The sequence below is a fragment of the Lupinus angustifolius genome, chromosome LG12 (assembly GCF_001865875.1).
Source record: "Lupinus angustifolius cultivar Tanjil chromosome LG12, LupAngTanjil_v1.0, whole genome shotgun sequence".
NCBI lineage: Eukaryota > Viridiplantae > Streptophyta > Magnoliopsida > Fabales > Fabaceae > Lupinus > Lupinus angustifolius.
The window spans coordinates 15,321,718-15,341,407 of record NC_032020.1 but is presented as its reverse complement, the minus strand read 5'-3'; the positions used below and the strand labels follow the sequence as shown (position 1 = coordinate 15,341,407).

General features: G+C 31.5%; 2 protein-coding genes across 3 annotated transcripts; one reads left to right on the top strand and one right to left on the bottom strand.

Annotated features, from left to right (window-relative positions):
* On the top strand, nucleotides 9,542–18,023 carry LOC109362513 (tryptophan aminotransferase-related protein 2-like). 2 transcript variants are annotated; one of them, XM_019608346.1, is made up of 6 exons: nucleotides 9,542–9,758; nucleotides 9,871–10,157; nucleotides 13,783–14,086; nucleotides 15,233–15,513; nucleotides 16,354–16,652; nucleotides 17,782–18,023. In XM_019608346.1, exons 2-6 carry the CDS (start codon nucleotides 9,883–9,885, stop codon nucleotides 17,964–17,966), a joined length of 1,344 nt encoding a protein of 447 aa, XP_019463891.1. In that variant the 5' UTR covers nucleotides 9,542–9,758; nucleotides 9,871–9,882; the 3' UTR covers nucleotides 17,967–18,023. The 2 variants fall into 2 exon arrangements, with proteins under 2 accessions (XP_019463891.1, XP_019463890.1); XM_019608345.1 differs by having other exon boundaries at nucleotides 9,542–10,157.
* Nucleotides 18,332–19,201, bottom strand: LOC109362516 (oleosin S1-2-like). The gene has a single exon (XM_019608349.1). The coding sequence runs from the start codon at nucleotides 19,097–19,099 to the stop codon at nucleotides 18,623–18,625; it is 477 nt and encodes a 158-aa protein (XP_019463894.1). The 5' UTR covers nucleotides 19,100–19,201; the 3' UTR covers nucleotides 18,332–18,622.

Genomic DNA, 19,690 nt, shown 5'->3' with positions numbered 1-19,690 from the left:
TGTGTTAGAGGCACTATTCATTCTATTTTCTTCTTAATTTTACCCATTTCTAGATACCAGTGCTTATCACACCACAATTACAGTATGATGCGGTTGTAGCGGTCAACACAATCGTAATATTAAAGCCATAATTTAAATAACTGCCCTTCTTGTTTTGCTAAGTAAATATGAGGGCTCTTTTTGTTTGTGTTGTGTGACTTGAGTAAGTAAAGGTTGAAATGTAAATACCATATTTGTTGAGTGGTCTTAATTTCTTCTGTTTTGTTTTCAAGAAGAAGCAATCATCAAAGCTATTAATTTATCTGAATAAAAGTATCATTTGTTCTCCTAATTGCTTTTATTTTTATTATTGAATTTCTTAGGCTGATAAAAAAAATTGTTTGTATAGGATAATTGTGATCAAGTAGTGGTTGAATTATTTTGATGATGAGCCTTCATGCATATTAAGGTAGGAACAAGGTTAAAATCGTGAACCCCCACTTGTCTGGACCACAATCAAGTCGAACCGCTTTGAACCGTTCCAAAACCGGAAAGAGCCGGGTTGGCCAGATTAGACCAGTTTTGTAAAAAAGAAGAAAGAATAAGGTGTGATTGTAAGTCCCTAATCATATTATTAGAAACCTAAAATCAATAGAAGTTTGTGTTTCTTATCTCACACACTAAATTGCAAACATATGCTATATTATATATATATATATATATATATATATATATATATATATTTTGATTGTTTAATGCTTGTGAGAGAAAGATGCCTACGTCAACCCTCCTCATACCTTAATTCTAGGTGGCAAACTCATGTACTCGACTCCATTATGTACTGAACCGTCATTTTTTAATGTTTCGAAACTTGGTACAATATAGGTATGAGGCATTCTCTTGATTATGAAGATGAAGATTAGGACAATGATCCTTTCAGACACAAGAAGGTTCTTATATCCAACTTATGTGACTTTTCAATTCTATTTTTATCCCTCAAAATATAAACATAAATTTGTGTGGTTCATAGGCCAAGTCAAAAGTTGAAGAAACTGCTTTGGTGTAACAATTGGAATGATCTTGTCTCTACGTGAGAGGTATTTGTTACTCACTATAGACGCTGCTTTGAAATATTGAATTGTATTCTCTTGTGATTTGCACTAAACTATTTGAGCCTAAATTTGTCCGGGAGATTGTTTTTGGCGATCTTCAGAACGGTAAATGTTCGTTTGCGATTTGAGTTTTGGAAGGGAATGATAGAAAGGAAGACTTTAAGTTCCATAGATGATGGTCATCATACCTTAGGTTTGGTCTCACCATTTCGTTTCCACATAATTGCATATTCGAAAAGGAGGCAAATTTACATCATAGGTGCACATTGACTGAAATATTACAGTCTTGGTATACCTTTTAAATTAATTACCAAACTAGTGTAGCTTTAGGAAATCGGTAATGGGATTGGCAATTTATAGAGAACTCGACAATAGGGTTGCCAAGTTTCATATTTTTTTCCTGCATCCACCAAACTCGTCATTCCAGTTGCCGACTTTCGTACATGTATTTATATTTAATAATTGAATAATACATTTATATGTTTCTTCTTCCTCTACCTCTCCTTAAACTATTTTCATTTCTATTCATTCATTCATCACCGTACATAATAATATATTACTTAATAATACACCAAACCTTTGTTGTAAGAATCAAAATTCTGATTTAAGAAACGACATCATACTTGAACTTTATTTCTGAGTGTTGTATATTTACAGGTGTAACTATGCAATATATTCACCCTCCCTTCTACCTTTGGGGTCATTGACCTTACACACTCTACTCTTTTGGTCTTCAATGCAATGCCTAAATTCATTAATGAGTAGACCAAGTCACCCTCAAACTAACGAAACAAAAACTTATGTTATTTTTTGAAGGAAGCAAAATAGAAAATTATTATTTTTACCAAAAGCATTAGTAATGAATGAAATAATAGTATATTATTATGTACAATGATGAATGAGGGAATAGAAATTAAAATAGCTGGAGGAGAGAGAGAGTGAGCCGAGAGGAAGAAGTATATAAATAAATATAAATGTATTATTTAATGATTAAATATAAATATATGTATAAAAGTTGGCAATATTAATGGCCATTAAAGTATTAACATAATTCAAAGTTTACATTGGAGTTGGCGAGTTTGGTGCAGAAAGGAAAAGAAATATGAAACTCGGTAACTCCATTGCCGAGTTCCCTATAAATTGCCAAGTTGATTTTCTAAAAATTATACTAGTTTGGTAATTAATTTAAAATGTGTACGAAGGGTGTAATATTTCAGTCAAGGTGTACCTATGATGTAAATTTGCCTCCATAATGATCTTGAGGCTGCAAAATACGAGGTTCAAAATGAACCATAATACCTGCTGGGGCCACTCGAGTTTAGTTTACAATTTGTTTTTGCAACTGACATGTGAACCAGTTAGTCATGATCTAGTTCTGTTTACAGTTTTTTTTCTGTGTTTTTAATTTATACCTGAGCAATTATTTGATTTTCAGTCCTTGTAGCACCCAAATGGCTGAATAGATCTTCAATCCCTGAAATCATGTGAAGATTCTTTAAGAGAGCAGGTTTGGAGTTTAATTAACTTTTTTTGCTTCAAAATGGTTCATAATCCATCATCAGGTTTCATTAATGCCTTTCAGCTTGAAAAGGCAAAGAAAAAGGAATCAACCTTCAACATTTGCCAAAAGGGAACAAGAGATAGCAGAGTTGAAGGTAGCTAATATTATGAAAATAAGGCTCCTATAGTCTATAGACATCACAAAAACGATAGATATGAATTTTAATATCTCGAATCACATAAATCTAAGAGAGTGTTTCTGTCTCATGGAATAACTTGAGGTCATGTGGAGAGGGCCTTGCATGAGAGGGTTAAAAATCCAATCTAGAAGACAGAGAAGAGAGCACTGGCCTGATGGGTTGAATTGATCGTTGATGTCTAAATAGTAGTATATGTAAGTGATCCACTTTATATAATCCTATAATAAATGTGTATGATGTTATCCCATAGAAAGCTTCTACCAAATGAACTGAAGCACCCTTGACTCAACTGAAAAATACAGTCCTTAGAGGCTTACATGTAGCCCTATTTGCCTAACTCTTCGATTTCTTTGATTCAAGATAGATTCAGATGTTTTATTCTTTAATACTGCATTATTTATATACACAAAAATTGTCAATAAAATCTAAACAAATTTATTTACATACATTTGATTAACAATCTAAATAAATTTGATTTTAGGATAGCAATAACTTAATTAATTTATTAACAATCTATTAGCAAGGATTTTGTTTGTTATTACAGCATTAGATTTCTTTGGTTAGGAATTATTATGTCATCCCAGGAAATCATATAATATTCAATAACATGAAGACGCTATAACGGTACGCTAGCATGGTATCTAGAATCAAAATATTGTTCCTACTATTAGCTTTCATACTACAACTTCACATTTTGTAATTACAGAATCAAAATCATCTAAAATGTGTTTCCCGTCTAGTTGTGAGATATTTTTCATTAGGTAACCGTGTATGAAATTCAGGAAACTTATTGGCCGGTTGAACCGTTGAAAGACTACAACTGCAACTCTGCAAGCACAATACAAAATCTTTAGGCTGCATTCTGCCATGACAAAAATTAATGATAATATCTAGGATCCATGTATAGGTTAAGGGCAGATTGTGGGCACTAGCTGTGACCTATGAAGCACGGATACTGATACATGTGTCGAGTACGATACGTATCCGATACGTCGACACGTATTTTTTCCAAAATACAGGATACGATACGTTCAGGGATACGCGTATAAAATAATAAAAACACATAAAATATGATAAAATTATAAGTGTAAATCAAAATATCCAAAGTAAAAAATATGGAAATTTAAAAATCACCGTCCTCCATAACAAATCTATCTTATTTAATTTTAATGAAAACGAATCTATCCTAAAATCATTGCTCTCCATAACAAATATATTTTATCTTATTTTAATGAAAACGAATCTATCTTATCATGTTTTATTGGAAACGAATCTATCTTATCCTGTTTTATTGGAAACGAATCTATTTTATCATGTTTTATTAGAAACGAATCTATATATCCTATACTTTATTGAAAACGAATCCATATATCCTATATTTTATTGAAAACGAATCGAATACGTGTCTTAATATTTATTTATTTTATTTTATTTTTTTAATTTTTAGATACGCATCTTTCACAAATCTGAACGTATCCGTGTCGGATATGTGTCGGACACCGACACGTGAGAGTGTTTGACGAATCTGTGCTTCATAGGCTGTGACCATGGTCGGATTGGGACGGGTTAAGACTTGGCTTTACCCAAGCCTAAATATTAGTTAGGTCATTTTATTGAACTTTCGATCGGGTCAATCTTTAAATCCGACCTGATTAAATAAATACATACTCATAAGTGAGACATCACGTCTTGACCCAAAACCGCATGGGAAGAGTCACAAGTGAGACATCACGTCTTGAACCAAAACTTTAAAGCATTAGTTACATGGACGTTTCCGACTTATAAACCCTTTCACTCATCCCACATATCCAATGTGAGACTTCACACTTGGATAAACCCAACAATACACATGATAAAAAATATTAGAGAATAAATCAATTTTTCGACGAAAAGGGTATCATTACTATGTACACAGTTGAGAGTAGAAACACTTACAAACATGATGAGTGAGTGTCTATGAGACAGTACGAGTCATGTTTGGTCCTTACCCGACCTTAAATATTGACCGAATCTAATTTTTAAACTTGAATCCAGCCCTAGACCCGACTGTATTCGGGCCCGACCATGATCTGGCCGTGCATGTGAGCGGATAGGGACGGGTCCTACTCACCCTTAATGAACACTGCCCACATTTTCCACACTGTGGTCTTAGAGTCCAGACTCCAGAGTTAGACCAGTCTTACCATACTGTTATAAACTTTTCTATTTTGAATTCTTTTTATTTGGAATAAGTCACATGCAAGTTACGACTTACAACTTACGTCTGTCATATATTTTTACTTTGAATTATCTTTTCCTAGTCAATATTTCACAAAATCTTCCTACTCTTAGTATTTATGTAGTGGGCATTTTCTCTGTACATACAAGTTTCATTAGCTAAAGTGATTTGGAAGTCCTTCAGTTTGCCACAATCCTTTAATACTACTCTGTCACAAACCCACTCACTGATTGATTAAGGTTCGTTTTTAAGTCTTAAAACTATAAAAATGGCCGAAGTTTTAATTTGAAATAGGTCATTGTCAAAAAAGCAGGTTCCAAGTAAATGAGAAAAAACTACAGTTGTTAGCTAATCACATGAAAATGTTATTTTTTGGTTTGTGAGAGGGTTTTAGACCCGTTAATGCTCATGCTGAGACCGGTGTGACCGTTGCCAAAAATACACTCTTCTCTGCAGCTTCTAGTGGGGCAGATTCATTCAATTTAACAGTTGGAATTTTTTATAGTTTGGACCATGTTTCTCTTAATATTCGAATTTCTAAAAATACAATTATATTAAATATCTATTGGAAGAATCTTATCATGCATAATTATCTTCTTAACTCTTTATGAATTTAAAGAGCAGATAATTCTGATCACATGGTTGCCATGATTGATCAGACTCTTATATTACAAATACATCTAACATATGAGATGCAGAGACAATCGTAAGCTTTGAAGGTCTATAATATAGGGCTAAATATGATTTTGTTCTTGACATTTATAATTTATATTTGGCTTTAGTCTCTCTTTTTTAAGTTTTTAGTATCGTTATCTTTAGTTGATTATGGTCTTAGTTTTCACAATCAACTTTTGATGGAAAATGTGAGATTAAATCAGCATTGAGCAATGAAATGAGAACAACAATTAAAATCGAGTGAAGATATCAAAATTTAGTAACTGAAAACATAAAAATAACACGAACTAACCTAAAAATAAAATATAAATATACAAACCAAAATCATATTTCAAACCTTAATTATATTATTTTTCAAGGTACCAATGTTTTTCTAACAATTGGACATTATTGGTACACCAGATATTCTTATTGTGACACATTTGAACTCTTGATAGTTTGTTGCCCAATGTGGGAGACTGCAAAATTGACAAGTGCTCACAGAATGCACTCACGTTAGTGGATCAAAATTGACAAGTGCTCACAACAAAAAAAAATAAAAAATGTATTGACAAGTGCTCACAGAATGCAGTGTTAATGTCAAACGCAATCACTGGAGTGCCATTGCTGCGCACAATGATATAGTGGTACAAAAGCTTGTTATGTCACTAGTTAGGATTTGGGAGAGGTAGATGGTGACCCATCCACTAAAAGCTTGTGTATTCAAAATTCTCCACAAAAGGTTACAATGATTGACCTTAGCTGCTATATTCAACGTTTTAAATAAAAAAATTAGTAGCGGTTTCAAAAATCTTAATATTTGGGATAATTATTATGGATGATTTGGTCACAAAAATGGACACGATATAGTTTTAAGGACCCCAAAATGTTAACATATTGTTATTTATTTATAGTGGTGATAGATCCAGATTTAAAACATTCGGTATACCCATCCATGCCCATAATTGAAATTGGTCCCCTGTCCTGTGAAATGCTTTGAGAAGGCTGATTTGTGGACCCTAAATCTGGCAGAGGTCCAGGCCCTTTGTTCTATAAGAATGTAGTTGTGTAATCTCTTTCATCATAATTCGTGAGAGTGAAATGGTGGAAGGAGAAGGAGGGAGGATTAAAGAGACAACAAAAGCATGAAGTTCTCATTTCATGCCCACCCCAAAGCTGGGACCTCAGTGGGCCAAATCCCACAACTTGCGTGAAAATGAGGGTTTTTAAAAATGATATATCATTCTATTAAATCTTCTTACTAATCCTTCTACTCACACACGAAAGTGATATATGTTACAAAATTATACTTTATTTGTTATTGATAATGTATAAGTAACATATATAACTTTTTGATGTGCATAATGATTAATAGGATGATATAATAGAAGGATATAACAGTATAATAACATAATCCTTCTTAGTTTTATTATTATACTTAAGAGATAAAGAAAACAAAAAAATGAATGCAATAATGATGTATGTATTTTATACATTGTCATTCATTATTCACCTTTAATATTTAATTATTATTGGCTATTTAAAAAAAGTAATTCAAACAAATGGAAAAATTAAATAATGATTATGTATAATCTGTATAGTAACAAGATATTATACTCATAGTTAACCATGTATATTTTATAATAATGGAAATTTTTATTAGTTTTTTATATGAAACTATTTATTTAGGAAAAATGTATGCATGATATAAAAGTTTTATACCTTATCAGTTTATTATTCAATATTCATTTTCAATCATTTGTTAATTTTTTTCAAAATTAAATATTACAAATGAATAGTGTACTAATTATATATAAATCTTTAGATAATATTATACAGATATATCACTCTAAAAACAAAACATGTGCCACAAATACATAATCAATATTCACTACTAGCATCTATGTATACATAAATAGGGTAAATATTTTATACATTATCATTGTATCATAAACCATTTATATATGATTATCATTAACTCGTCAAAAAAATACAAATTAATCGTGTATGATATACTTTTTTGGTACATCAGAAGAAGAAAAAAAGAACAAACTACAACAAAGATAATTTGTACATATGAAAGATATGAACCCCATCTATAAGGATAGAGTCTCAATGTCTAACATTACAAATATTAGTTTGACTAATCTTGGATATAAGTCAGGAAGCATGTTGTTCTCTCACCAAATATGGTGCAATTCCACAAACGCAGTCCTTCGTGAGCAAGCGACGAATATCTTACACAACCTCGACAATCCTTTCAAAACGAACATCCAAACCTTTTGAGAGTATATAAATTGCCTCAAACTCTCTAGAATAACATGACGAAGTCCCATGTTCCAAGCTAGACTGAAGTCATGCTCCATTGCATTCAGTTCTACTAAAATTGGTATGTCGGTACCAAAGTTATCAGAAAAGCCCGAAATCCAATTGCTATCATGGTCTCGCACAACACTTCCACCTCCCATCTACTTGTTTCTGCATGTTACAACTTCCGTCAACATTAATCGTTAGTGTATGATATAGTAATTATGTATAAATATTTATAAAAGGTATTATACCCTTATTTCAATCTTATATATATCTAATGCGTATTATAAATATTCAATACGTGGCACTAAACATTTAAAAATTGAATATATGTAAATGATAATAATAAATTTACTATTAGAGAAATAATACGAACATAATCTAAATAGTTGAAAATACAAACTCCCAACAAAAGTAAAACTGAGTAGGGTACGATTTAATAATTTATTTATTCTACCAACATTTGCATGTAAAATTTACAAGGATTGTCTTTAATATAAAAAAATGAATAAAGATTGACGTTTATGTATTTCCTCCGAATATATAAAACTAACATTAGTTTAATTTTGTGTGAACGATACATTTTCTTAAATCTCCTATTCGTTTCAAAATTTAAAGGAAAATGTTTTTATGGATACCAAAATTACATATCGATGTCCAATTGTTTTTTTCAAGTATTTTAGTGAAACATTTATATTGAGAATCTATAAAATAAGTAAAAATTAAATATAAGTTTTCTTATATATACACATAATGGAATTGAATAATTTTCGTCTCCCTATTTCTAAAACATCTATAATCAATTAAAAAAAAATATAATAATTGTAGTAAACTTTAAATTTATTAAAAATTATATTAATACTCTAAAATGTGTTTAATATTTTTGCAGTAATAATATTAGCCTTTTATATTATCAATCATTCACTATTGATGTGGATGATCCACTGTCACTATAAAAAATCTCTTATGCATAAATATTAATCTATTATTAAAATTATCATTGACTAATTTATAGGAAAGTAGAAAAATAATGTATAATAATAAAAAGCCATATTTAATGAATAATATGTTAGAAAGTGCTTTCATTAATATGATTAAAAAATGAATAGAAAAATAGGTGATTGACAGTGCAAGAACTCTGAAGAGCATTTTTTATTCTAGAGAAGGTTAACAATCACCTTTAAAATATTATTTAGGGAATAGAAAATTGAAACATTAAATTAAAATATATATGATATTTTCATATTTTACAAAATGTTGAACTTAATTTTAGAAGATTAATTTTATTTTTTATTCCTTAATCAATATTCACACATATTAACCTGCAATTTTGCAAAAATCTTTTGCTATTTCTTCAATAATACCATTTTTGTATATTATGATTAAGAAACTAATTATATTTGAGTATATAATTATTTCTTAATAAATATTGTTTATTTCAAACTTTTTAGTTTTACTTTATCTAAGAAAGCCTTACGTCAACCCACACTTAATTCATCAACATGAACCATATATATTAATAATATATATTAATAATATATATTAATAGAGAAATGTTTCTGCACACAAACGATGAAACGAGACACAGTGAGTCAGTCCATGATAAGTAATATATATATAGCTTTACTATTTTCAAGATCTAGCTAGCATTGGAAAGCTGTGATTTTCCTTGCAAAGCTAACTCTATTTTTTGATTACTGTGATAATCTCGTGTCTCACATACCATCTTCTCTTTCCTTCTTTCTTCTTTCTTCTTAACTATCCCTCCACAAACCACTCATTTTCTTCAAATTACTAGATTCTGCTTTTTCTTTGAACCTTTCAGTTTCAGCCCTCATATTCTCAGAAACAGTATAAAACACACACAACACATACACAAACTCAACTCTGTGTGTTGTTCTGTTTTTTGATGTCTAAGTTTCCAACCATGTTTTCTATGAGACACTTCCTTGTTGTATCACTGGCTTTAAACGTAAGCTTGATACTAAGAATTGTTTATGATAATGAAGATAACCCAAGCAAGTATATGGGGCTGAAGAAAACGACGACGTCTGAATATGATGCTAAATCCAGAAGGGAAGTGCCTATTATACACCATTTGCGTCTTTCTACTTCAACTTTAGCCAATTCTTCTACTTGTTCTGATCATCCAGAAGACAGGGATAGAATCGTCAATCTCGATCAGTAAGTGCAAGCTAGTCTCATTCATAATCTTTTTATTCATTCATTCATATATTATGCTGTCAAATAATATATGCATTAAATTTAATGTAGTTTGGGTGAACAATATTTTTTTTAAGATTCTTGGTATATCATCGACAACCCCTTTTGAGAATTCCTTTTAATTTTGGTATGATTGTCATTTTTGTGTGGTGGTTGGAGAGTTAATTTACCAGTAACATTAGCACATGAATTAATAAGACTAAGTTGATGTCAATATATTAATTTTTCAAGAAAAAACTCTTATTTATTTTTATTTTTTTGTTATTTGTTTGAACTGCCATCTCTGTTTTAAACTAGGGCCCAAAGGGCTTACGTCTTTGATCTTTCATGCCGTGCTTTGCTTCCTGCTCTAGTTCCTGGAAAAGACAGGGACAAGTCATCGTCTCCAACGTGTTTTCCTTTTAAAATTGTCAGACATATATTCAGTAATCAGTATATAAAACTGTTCTCACAAAAAAAAAAAAACAGAATTGATTGTACTATATATTTTGACTTTAGTAATTAAAAATGGAGTTTCTGTATGGATTTTCTAAAAACATTACTCAAGGATTTTATAATGGATAATGATGTATTTAATATCTTAAATAAATTTAAAATAAAAATATACTTATGTGCTTGATATTATATATAATCTGTTCTAAGTCTCGATAAAGATAAAAGTTATGTCAAGTAGTCGACAGCTGACAACTAATATAAAATTTTATCAAATCTCTAACGAAAAATAGTTAATCCTAATTAGTGAGATGAAGACTGATTGTTGTAAATCTCTCACACCAAAGTTTTAGACTGAAAAGGTGTTGGGATAATTGCAGAGGTTCCATAGGAAAAACTACACTTCGATCGAAAGAGATCACATACAAAGTGTATCCACATTCAATGAATTAGTCTTCCCAGTAAACAAAAAACGATGTTTAGGGTACTTGTTAACAAAACATATATTATTAATTAAATTTATAATTCAAATTGATTTTTTTATGTCTCGAATAATTATTGTGGTTTTACTTTTTCCCTGTATGGTGGGTTTGGTATAATAAAATTTTTATCGTACTTAATTATAGCTAGTGAGATTTACCTGATTTTCTCAGAAACTCATGTTTTTTTTAGTTCTTTCTTATGCGAAAGTACTTAGCGGGGCACACCACCCATCGTGTTTAATGATAATATCATATGGTGTTTTCTCATCATAGTTCCCAAGTTGGAAGGTGGGATTGTGGGAGTCGGTTGGGATTGTGAGAGAAATAAAATAGGGTCATTCAAATTATAATAATGTTTTGATAATTAAACTATGACAATTTTAACTTTTAAGTCCTTTGATTTTAGAACAATTTTAATATTATTTGTCGTAAGACAACTCATCAAATTATTTATTGGCACTTTCTATTAAATTAATGACAATTTGTGCGTTAAACACAAATTCGATTGATAGATTAAAATAAGAACAGGTGATTGATAGTTTCAGTAACATTAGTTTTGGTTTATAATAATGGGAACATGATAACACTCACCCAATAAGATTCCCTCTGAAGAAACTTTCAGTCTGCTTAATTTTAGCTCAAGCAGAAAAAAAAGTTTATTATGTAGACTTGAACTAAGCCAGATATAGGTTGAGGAATAGCTCGAGTGATTCATGTAATATTTTTAATTAGTTAACCTTTATACATTATTATTGTAGCATTTATTTTTAATTATTATAAATTATTAAAAAATACAAATAAATAATAGATTATTTACTAATTAGATATAAATTTTTATACTAATAGTATATATATATTTTGCAATCATAACAAAAACGGATTAAAACATCATACCACTTGTTGATATTTTTGCAGCATTAGACCCTATATACTAGTATACTATCTTATAGCCTGTGCCGTAGAAGAGAGGCTAACGTTGCACCATAGACGATTCTTAATTGTTGTGGACACTGAACCAAACCTACAATATTATTACCTCAAACTGCTAAAGACCTAGAGATTATATACTGGGGTTTATAAGAGTACAAGGCGTAGCAATATTTCAAAAAGATGAGTATCTCCTATATTCAAAAGTCTAGTATTCGGTGAAAATTGTGAAATGTGATGGAAAAAGTTTTAATGATTATGATTTAAAGTTTTTTAATTAAAAAATAAAAAATAAAAAATATTCTCCTTTTTCCCATATTCCACTACTCAAGTTCTGGAAAAAAACAAAGGTATTAGCAAGGAAGTTGGTGGGGGCCATGTGCATGAGGAGACCCTTTTGGGTGGCCTTTGCTATGAAGTAAGACTTGTTAGTTACGAAGTGCGCCTTGTGTTGTGGCCATAGATCTTTAGTACTTTTGGCTGCCCCAATTGTAAATCACTCAAATGTTTCCTATTATAATCTCCTTTATATAAATAATTTTGTTCCTTTTCCTTTTCGATATGGGTCGTTCGGATGACCTACTTTGTGGGCCCTATATAAATGGAAGTCCATGCCTAAGGTATCTTGCCTTTGCCTTTCTTTAGCTTAGCATGCCACATTTCATTGATCTGATGTAAAGCGTAAATGCAATCATCGACCTACCTATCAATCTATCATTCTATCTTATCATTGTTGGGCTAATATAGATCTTGGACCTGCTAGATATTAAGGAAAAATCCTTCCCCCTTCTTACATAACATAACACATCACAATCTAGGTAGGCTCCGTTAATTATTGGTTTCAATTACAGTTTCAATGACCAAGGGAAAAATAATATTCTTTGGAATGTAGAATTATAGTGTGACGTTTTTGCTACATTTTTAAATAGTATCGACACTTTGTTTTTAAACTCTAAAAGTGTGTAGAAGTGTTGGCTACGGTGTAAATATAATATTTTCAATAAGAACTTATGCCTTATTTATTTTTTTCTTTTCACTTCTTTTCCCATTTCCTTTTTTTTAATATAGTCTTTAATAACTCAACGGTACTTCTTCAAGTTGACCAACTTCATTTTTCCACTGTAGTTCCACAGTTACACTGTTATGCTCATACTTTTTGTATGGGCAAAGAAAAGATTGTTTTAGGCCATCCATAGGGCCACGTTTTTAGAATTCAAAATTCAGATCATGCTACATGGTTAGGTCTAGTGGTCTATATTTTACATGGGTCGTTTATATTAGGCACTTTAAATGGAGGCATTACACATACAACATGCTACATGGTCAATAGAATAAATAGATTGTACAATAATGTAACTTTACTTATATAACTAGCAAGATATAGCATTGGTTTGTTGTTTTTATTATTCGGTGGAGGATTAAACTTGCTTTAATAAAAATGATCATTATATCAGGTTGAGGGTTACATGTTTACTTTTCTGCAAGCCAGAATTCGAATTTGATTGTTTCTTATTGAATATTGTTATCTAGGCATAAAAAGTGGGGGAAAAATAGTCATTATAATTTACAAGTAAATAGAAAGATCTAATATTTAATTCTAGAAACGTTAGTAGTACTTTTTATGAAGTTGAAGTATACTTTTCCTTCACATCCATGAATTTTTAATTAGTGATGATCTGGTTTCCAATTCTGAGTTCATGTTTAATTAATTCAATATGCTGATTTTCAATGTTGGTGTTACGCAGCGGAGATCCTAAAATGTATGAAAAGTTCTGGAGAAAAATGGGTGACAAAACCACAATAACAATTCCAGGGTGGCAATCCATAAGCTATTTTTCTGATATAACAAATATTTGCTGGTTTCTAGAACCTGAATTTGCAAAGGAAGTAGTGAGGTTGCACAATGTGGTAGGTAATGCAGTTACAAAAGGTCGCTATATTGTTGTTGGCACTGGTTCCTCTCAGCTCATTCTGGCTGCTTTTTATGCTCTATCTCCACCTGATGCACCTGAACCTATCAATGTCCTATCGGCCTCGCCTTATTACTCGGTAACAATTCATGAATTATTAGAAATCAAAGAGCAAGAAAATGATTGTATATTAACTGAAAATAACAAAATATATTTCAAAATGAATCAACTTATTATTTGACAGAATTTGATACTTCTTTATGCTCATTAATCAAAGTAATACCAAGAAAGGATTTCTATAGCTCAAAAAGCATTATATCTATATATGTAGTTATGGAGATTATTAGATTCGTTCTATATCCTCTAGTATTTCTCTATATTGAATTTCTTTGGTATAAAGGAATTTTTGCATGTGCTCGTTACCTAATTTGTCAAAGTGGTTTTACATGTTATTAAATTTGATGTGTACTTATAGTTAATAGTTTTTATGGCACATAGCTATAATCAATAGTAAATAACTATAAGTAGGTATCTCTTATGCTGTAGAATATTTCAGATGACTGTGTAACACGATGGGCAAAGACTTTCCTACCTTTGTTTTTGAGATTTATTATCAAAACTAAAAAGATAGTGCAAAATTTGGTAACGTTCTAAAAGAGGCATATAATAATTGTCCCAAGCAAATTGTCCATGAATTTCTTATGTATTGGCATTCCATAATCAATTTTATGCCTTCTCTTTTAGTCCTTATCCTTGGTCTTCTTTAATATGTTCCTCTCTTTAATGTCTGTAACTGATCACATGACCACTTATGGTCTACCTACAGTCACATGTGTTTAGCTGATAGTAGAATTTAGCTTCGAGACTGTTAGAATTTGTTTCCGATTTGAGTTTTATATGAGAAGTAAGGGAAAAAGGAGACATTAGAGCAATGGAACACACTTGTGATTGAATCAACTCGCAAACGGATACTTAGTGATTGAATTCTGACGAAGATTTACTTACCAAACTATATGGTCATTCTTTCATTTCATAAAAAAGAAAGGGGGATAAGGTTTATCTCGCATAATTACTTAGAAATAGATCAACAATGCACACTTTGAGAATTTTGATGCAAAGGTTTGTAAGAAAGGCTACAACAACTTTCATTTGCATAGCTTACTTTATCATGACACATCTAATAATTTTAATTGTGTTCAAGATTGCAAAGAAGCTCTTACCTGTTTTTAGTTTGGTATCTTAATTTTGGTTTAACATTGAATTGACTCAAAAATTATACTTTCAGTCCTATCCATCAATGACAGATTTTCAGAAATCAGGCTTATACAAATGGGGTGGTGATGCTAAGAGTTTTGACAAAGATGGTCCCTACATTGAGTTGGTAACATCACCCAATAACCCTGATGGACATACAAGGCAACCAGTGGTGAACCGGAGCGATGGAATATTGATTCATGATCTTGCCTATTACTGGCCACATTACACTCCAATTTCAACCACTTCAGATCATGATATTACGCTTTTCACTGTCTCCAAAAGCACTGGTCATGCAGGAATGCGTATAGGGTAAGCAGTTAATAATACTCTGCCCCCTCAATTATTTATGTGGAGTGGTCCTTATATATCGACCACAAACTTAATAATGTGTTAAGCACATTTGTTGTCTCACAGTTTGTGGTCACTCCATGTGTAATGAGCTTGTGATTGGTCAGAAAAATACTTAATAATTAAATTTTAACTTAAATATATTTTTTCTGACGAATCACAAGTTTATGGTACATGAAGTGATGCAAACCGTAGGACAACAGATATGCACCCATAATGTCTAGCCTAACAGTATTGTTGAACTCTTTTTACCAGTAAAGATCCTCTCCACTAGGATGTTCAAAAATAAAATCAAATCTAACATCTAATGATATATTTATTCTTTCAAGTATAATGAAATAAAAGTTTTGATGTTGAAAACAAAATGAATTTAAAGTACTATTAGACAGAATCCCTATTCTTTTTTACACCTTTATTATAATAATTGATCTGTTCATTATTGTTTCCACTTTCCAAAGCAAAAGCATTTTTCAAAGGGGTGTCAAGAAAAAGAGGATGAGAAAATCATTTTTCTAATGTTAAAGAAGATATGGGTTGAGTGAAATTTTAGACAAAAAATAACAACTTCAACCATTTTATGATATAAGGTTAAAAGAGTTTTCCATAATTGTCATGTGTTATCATATCATTAAGCCATTTATCATTAGAAATATTTGATGATGATAATAAATACCTTAGAAGTTAAGTATTTAGTAATGTACACATGACTGAATAATATTATTACATTATCATATTTCAAAATTAAACTCAAACTTCATGCTTCACATTCATTTCTTGAAATTTTCACTTTATACTTTGTAGTTGGGCTCTTGTCAAGGATCAAGAGGTAGCAAAAGGAATGACAAAATTCATTGAGCTAAATACAATTGGTGTCTCAAAGGATTCTCAACTCAGAGCTGCTAAGGTTCTAAAGCTAGTATCAGATAGTACCGAACAAGAAAAATCACAAGAGCTATCATTCTTCAAGTACAGCTATGAGATCATGGAACAAAGGTGGAAGCAGCTAAGAGCATCAGTTGAGGCCAATGGTTTGTTTACTTTACCCAATTTTCCTCCTGAATTCTGCACCTTTTTCAATAAAGAGACAGAGAATCTACCAGGTAATAACTAATATATTAGGTGCACCAGTTTCACATACCCACAAGTAAATTTTCATGTGAAATTTTAAATCACTTTTATAATATATGAATCACAAGTTTATGGTACATGAAGTGATGCAAACCGTAGGACAACAGATATGCACCCATAATGTCTAGCCTAACAGTATTGTTGAACTCTTTTTACCAGTAAAGATCCTCTCCACTAGGATGTTCAAAAATAAAATCAAATCTAACATCTAATGATATATTTATTCTTTCAAGTATAATGAAATAAAAGTTTTGATGTTGAAAACAAAATGAATTTAAAGTACTATTAGACAGAATCCCTATTCTTTTTTACACCTTTATTATAATAATTGATCTGTTCATTATTGTTTCCACTTTCCAAAGCAAAAGCATTTTTCAAAGGGGTGTCAAGAAAAAGAGGATGAGAAAATCATTTTTCTAATGTTAAAGAAGATATGGGTTGAGTGAAATTTTAGACAAAAAATAACAACTTCAACCATTTTATGATATAAGGTTAAAAGAGTTTTCCATAATTGTCATGTGTTATCATATCATTAAGCCATTTATCATTAGAAATATTTGATGATGATAATAAATACCTTAGAAGTTAAGTATTTAGTAATGTACACATGACTGAATAATATTATTACATTATCATATTTCAAAATTAAACTCAAACTTCATGCTTCACATTCATTTCTTGAAATTTTCACTTTATACTTTGTAGTTGGGCTCTTGTCAAGGATCAAGAGGTAGCAAAAGGAATGACAAAATTCATTGAGCTAAATACAATTGGTGTCTCAAAGGATTCTCAACTCAGAGCTGCTAAGGTTCTAAAGCTAGTATCAGATAGTACCGAACAAGAAAAATCACAAGAGCTATCATTCTTCAAGTACAGCTATGAGATCATGGAACAAAGGTGGAAGCAGCTAAGAGCATCAGTTGAGGCCAATGGTTTGTTTACTTTACCCAATTTTCCTCCTGAATTCTGCACCTTTTTCAATAAAGAGACAGAGAATCTACCAGGTAATAACTAATATATTAGGTGCACCAGTTTCACATACCCACAAGTAAATTTTCATGTGAAATTTTAAATCACTTTTATAATATATATATGTTGTAGCTTTTGCGTGGATGAAGTGTGAGAAAGATATAGAGGATTGTCAAAGCTTCCTTGGAGAACACAGGATCCTATCAAGAGGTGGGAAGCACTTTGGAGTGAGCCAAAGATATGTTAGAGTTAGCATGCTAGATACTGATGAAAATTTTAACCTTTTTATAAATAGACTATCTGCTATGCAGATATGAGAATTCAAACTCGTCACTAATGTTTTATAAATTATAACAAAAGTTTTAGTTCGGATATGTTCTGTGTTTGCAAAAGCAGTAATGCAATTCTTTCACTGATCCATGCATAAGAGATGTGTTTTACGTAAATGTTACTAGTGCAGCGCGACCGGACAACTTCTAACAATAAACATGAATTGGTGTCTTTGGTTCTTGTTTGAAACTCTAGAAACTGAACTGATATAACCATGAAACGATTCCAACATCTTATAGTTGCTATTGGCATAATAGAGGCACTCATGTTTGCATATATATATATATATTTTATTCTCAGAAATAGCCTGCTTTTAATCTTACAGCGTAACCATACATTTACATATATATAGTTTAAGCGCCATTTTTTTCATAGAACGTTACAATAAAGTTCCTAAACACTTCACACTCCACAAAGAAAACAGGCTTCAGAAAAGATCCAAACTCTCACAAGGAAAAATTATCACGTGGTTCAGAAAAGATCCAGACTCTCATTAGTGATCATTCATTATTCATTTTACAACTTACAAGAAAATATAAAATAGATATATAACTAAACATGGGAGAGACTGAGACCATTTCCACCACCTAATAATTCTCCATCTAGAGACCAATTTTTCATGGTGATGATATAGCATAACAACTCATGATGATGTTCGGTTTCCTTCTTGGGCTTTTCCTACTTCATGGGCCGTACTTTGGGTCATTTCCTGGGCCTTACTTATTCCACTTTCGGCAGCTTCCTTAGTTCTCTGGGCCAAGTCACCCAATGTCTCCTGCGCGCGGTCCTTCGCACACTGCAGCTGTTCCGGCAACCGTGAGTGGCGGAGATAACTGGCCATCCAAGCAAACGAAGAGAGCGAGGTGATGCCGCATGCACCAGATGCCAAAAACCCAGCGACTGCGAAACCGATGAGAAGGGCTGCGGGTACCAAAATAGGACTAAAGAACACAAGTAGTGGTGTGGCGACAGCAAGTCCTATAACGGTGACGGTGAGGGATAAGAAAGCAAGGATGAGGAGAGAAGCTCCGAAAGGAACAATAGTGGAGATTGCTAGAATCTTTGAAGTAGAAGGAGTGTTCTTTCGTTGATGGTAGTAGTCATATTGTGGCTCAGCCATGGAAGAGAATTATACAAGTGAAGCTAAGTGTGTTACTTTGTTAGAGATAGAGAACGATTTTGGGTATATTGTAGTGTTACTACTATAGTACTAGTGAGTAGTGAAGTGGTGATAGTATGAGGTTTTATTTAAGTAGAAGGGAAGTGGTGACACGTGGAGAGGGGTAACACTTGGTTAGGAAACAAGGGAAGAGGGTTGCATGTCAAAGGTAGATGTCGTTTGATTGTGGAGTGGAGTCAGCTGAGACAGCTTTTATCGGCATCTGCTGGAAGGATGCAATCATTATATGCACGCTGCTCTTTGAATTCTCTTCTTGTGGAATGTTAGAGAGGTAAGTAAAAATAGACAAATATAACCGAACAATAATTCTTATCAATTTTTTAATAATGAAAATATTATTTCATAGTATATTATCTTTTGATTGTTTTTTATATATAAGAAGATCCTTACTCAATATAACATATATGATCCGTGGGTTAATATATAGTTCTATTTAACTTGTTATTTCTCAATAGCCTGCCCTGCTGAGTATTGATTTTTAATTGAGGAATGCTGTATCTCGGTAAGATTTATCTTTTACACTATATCAAT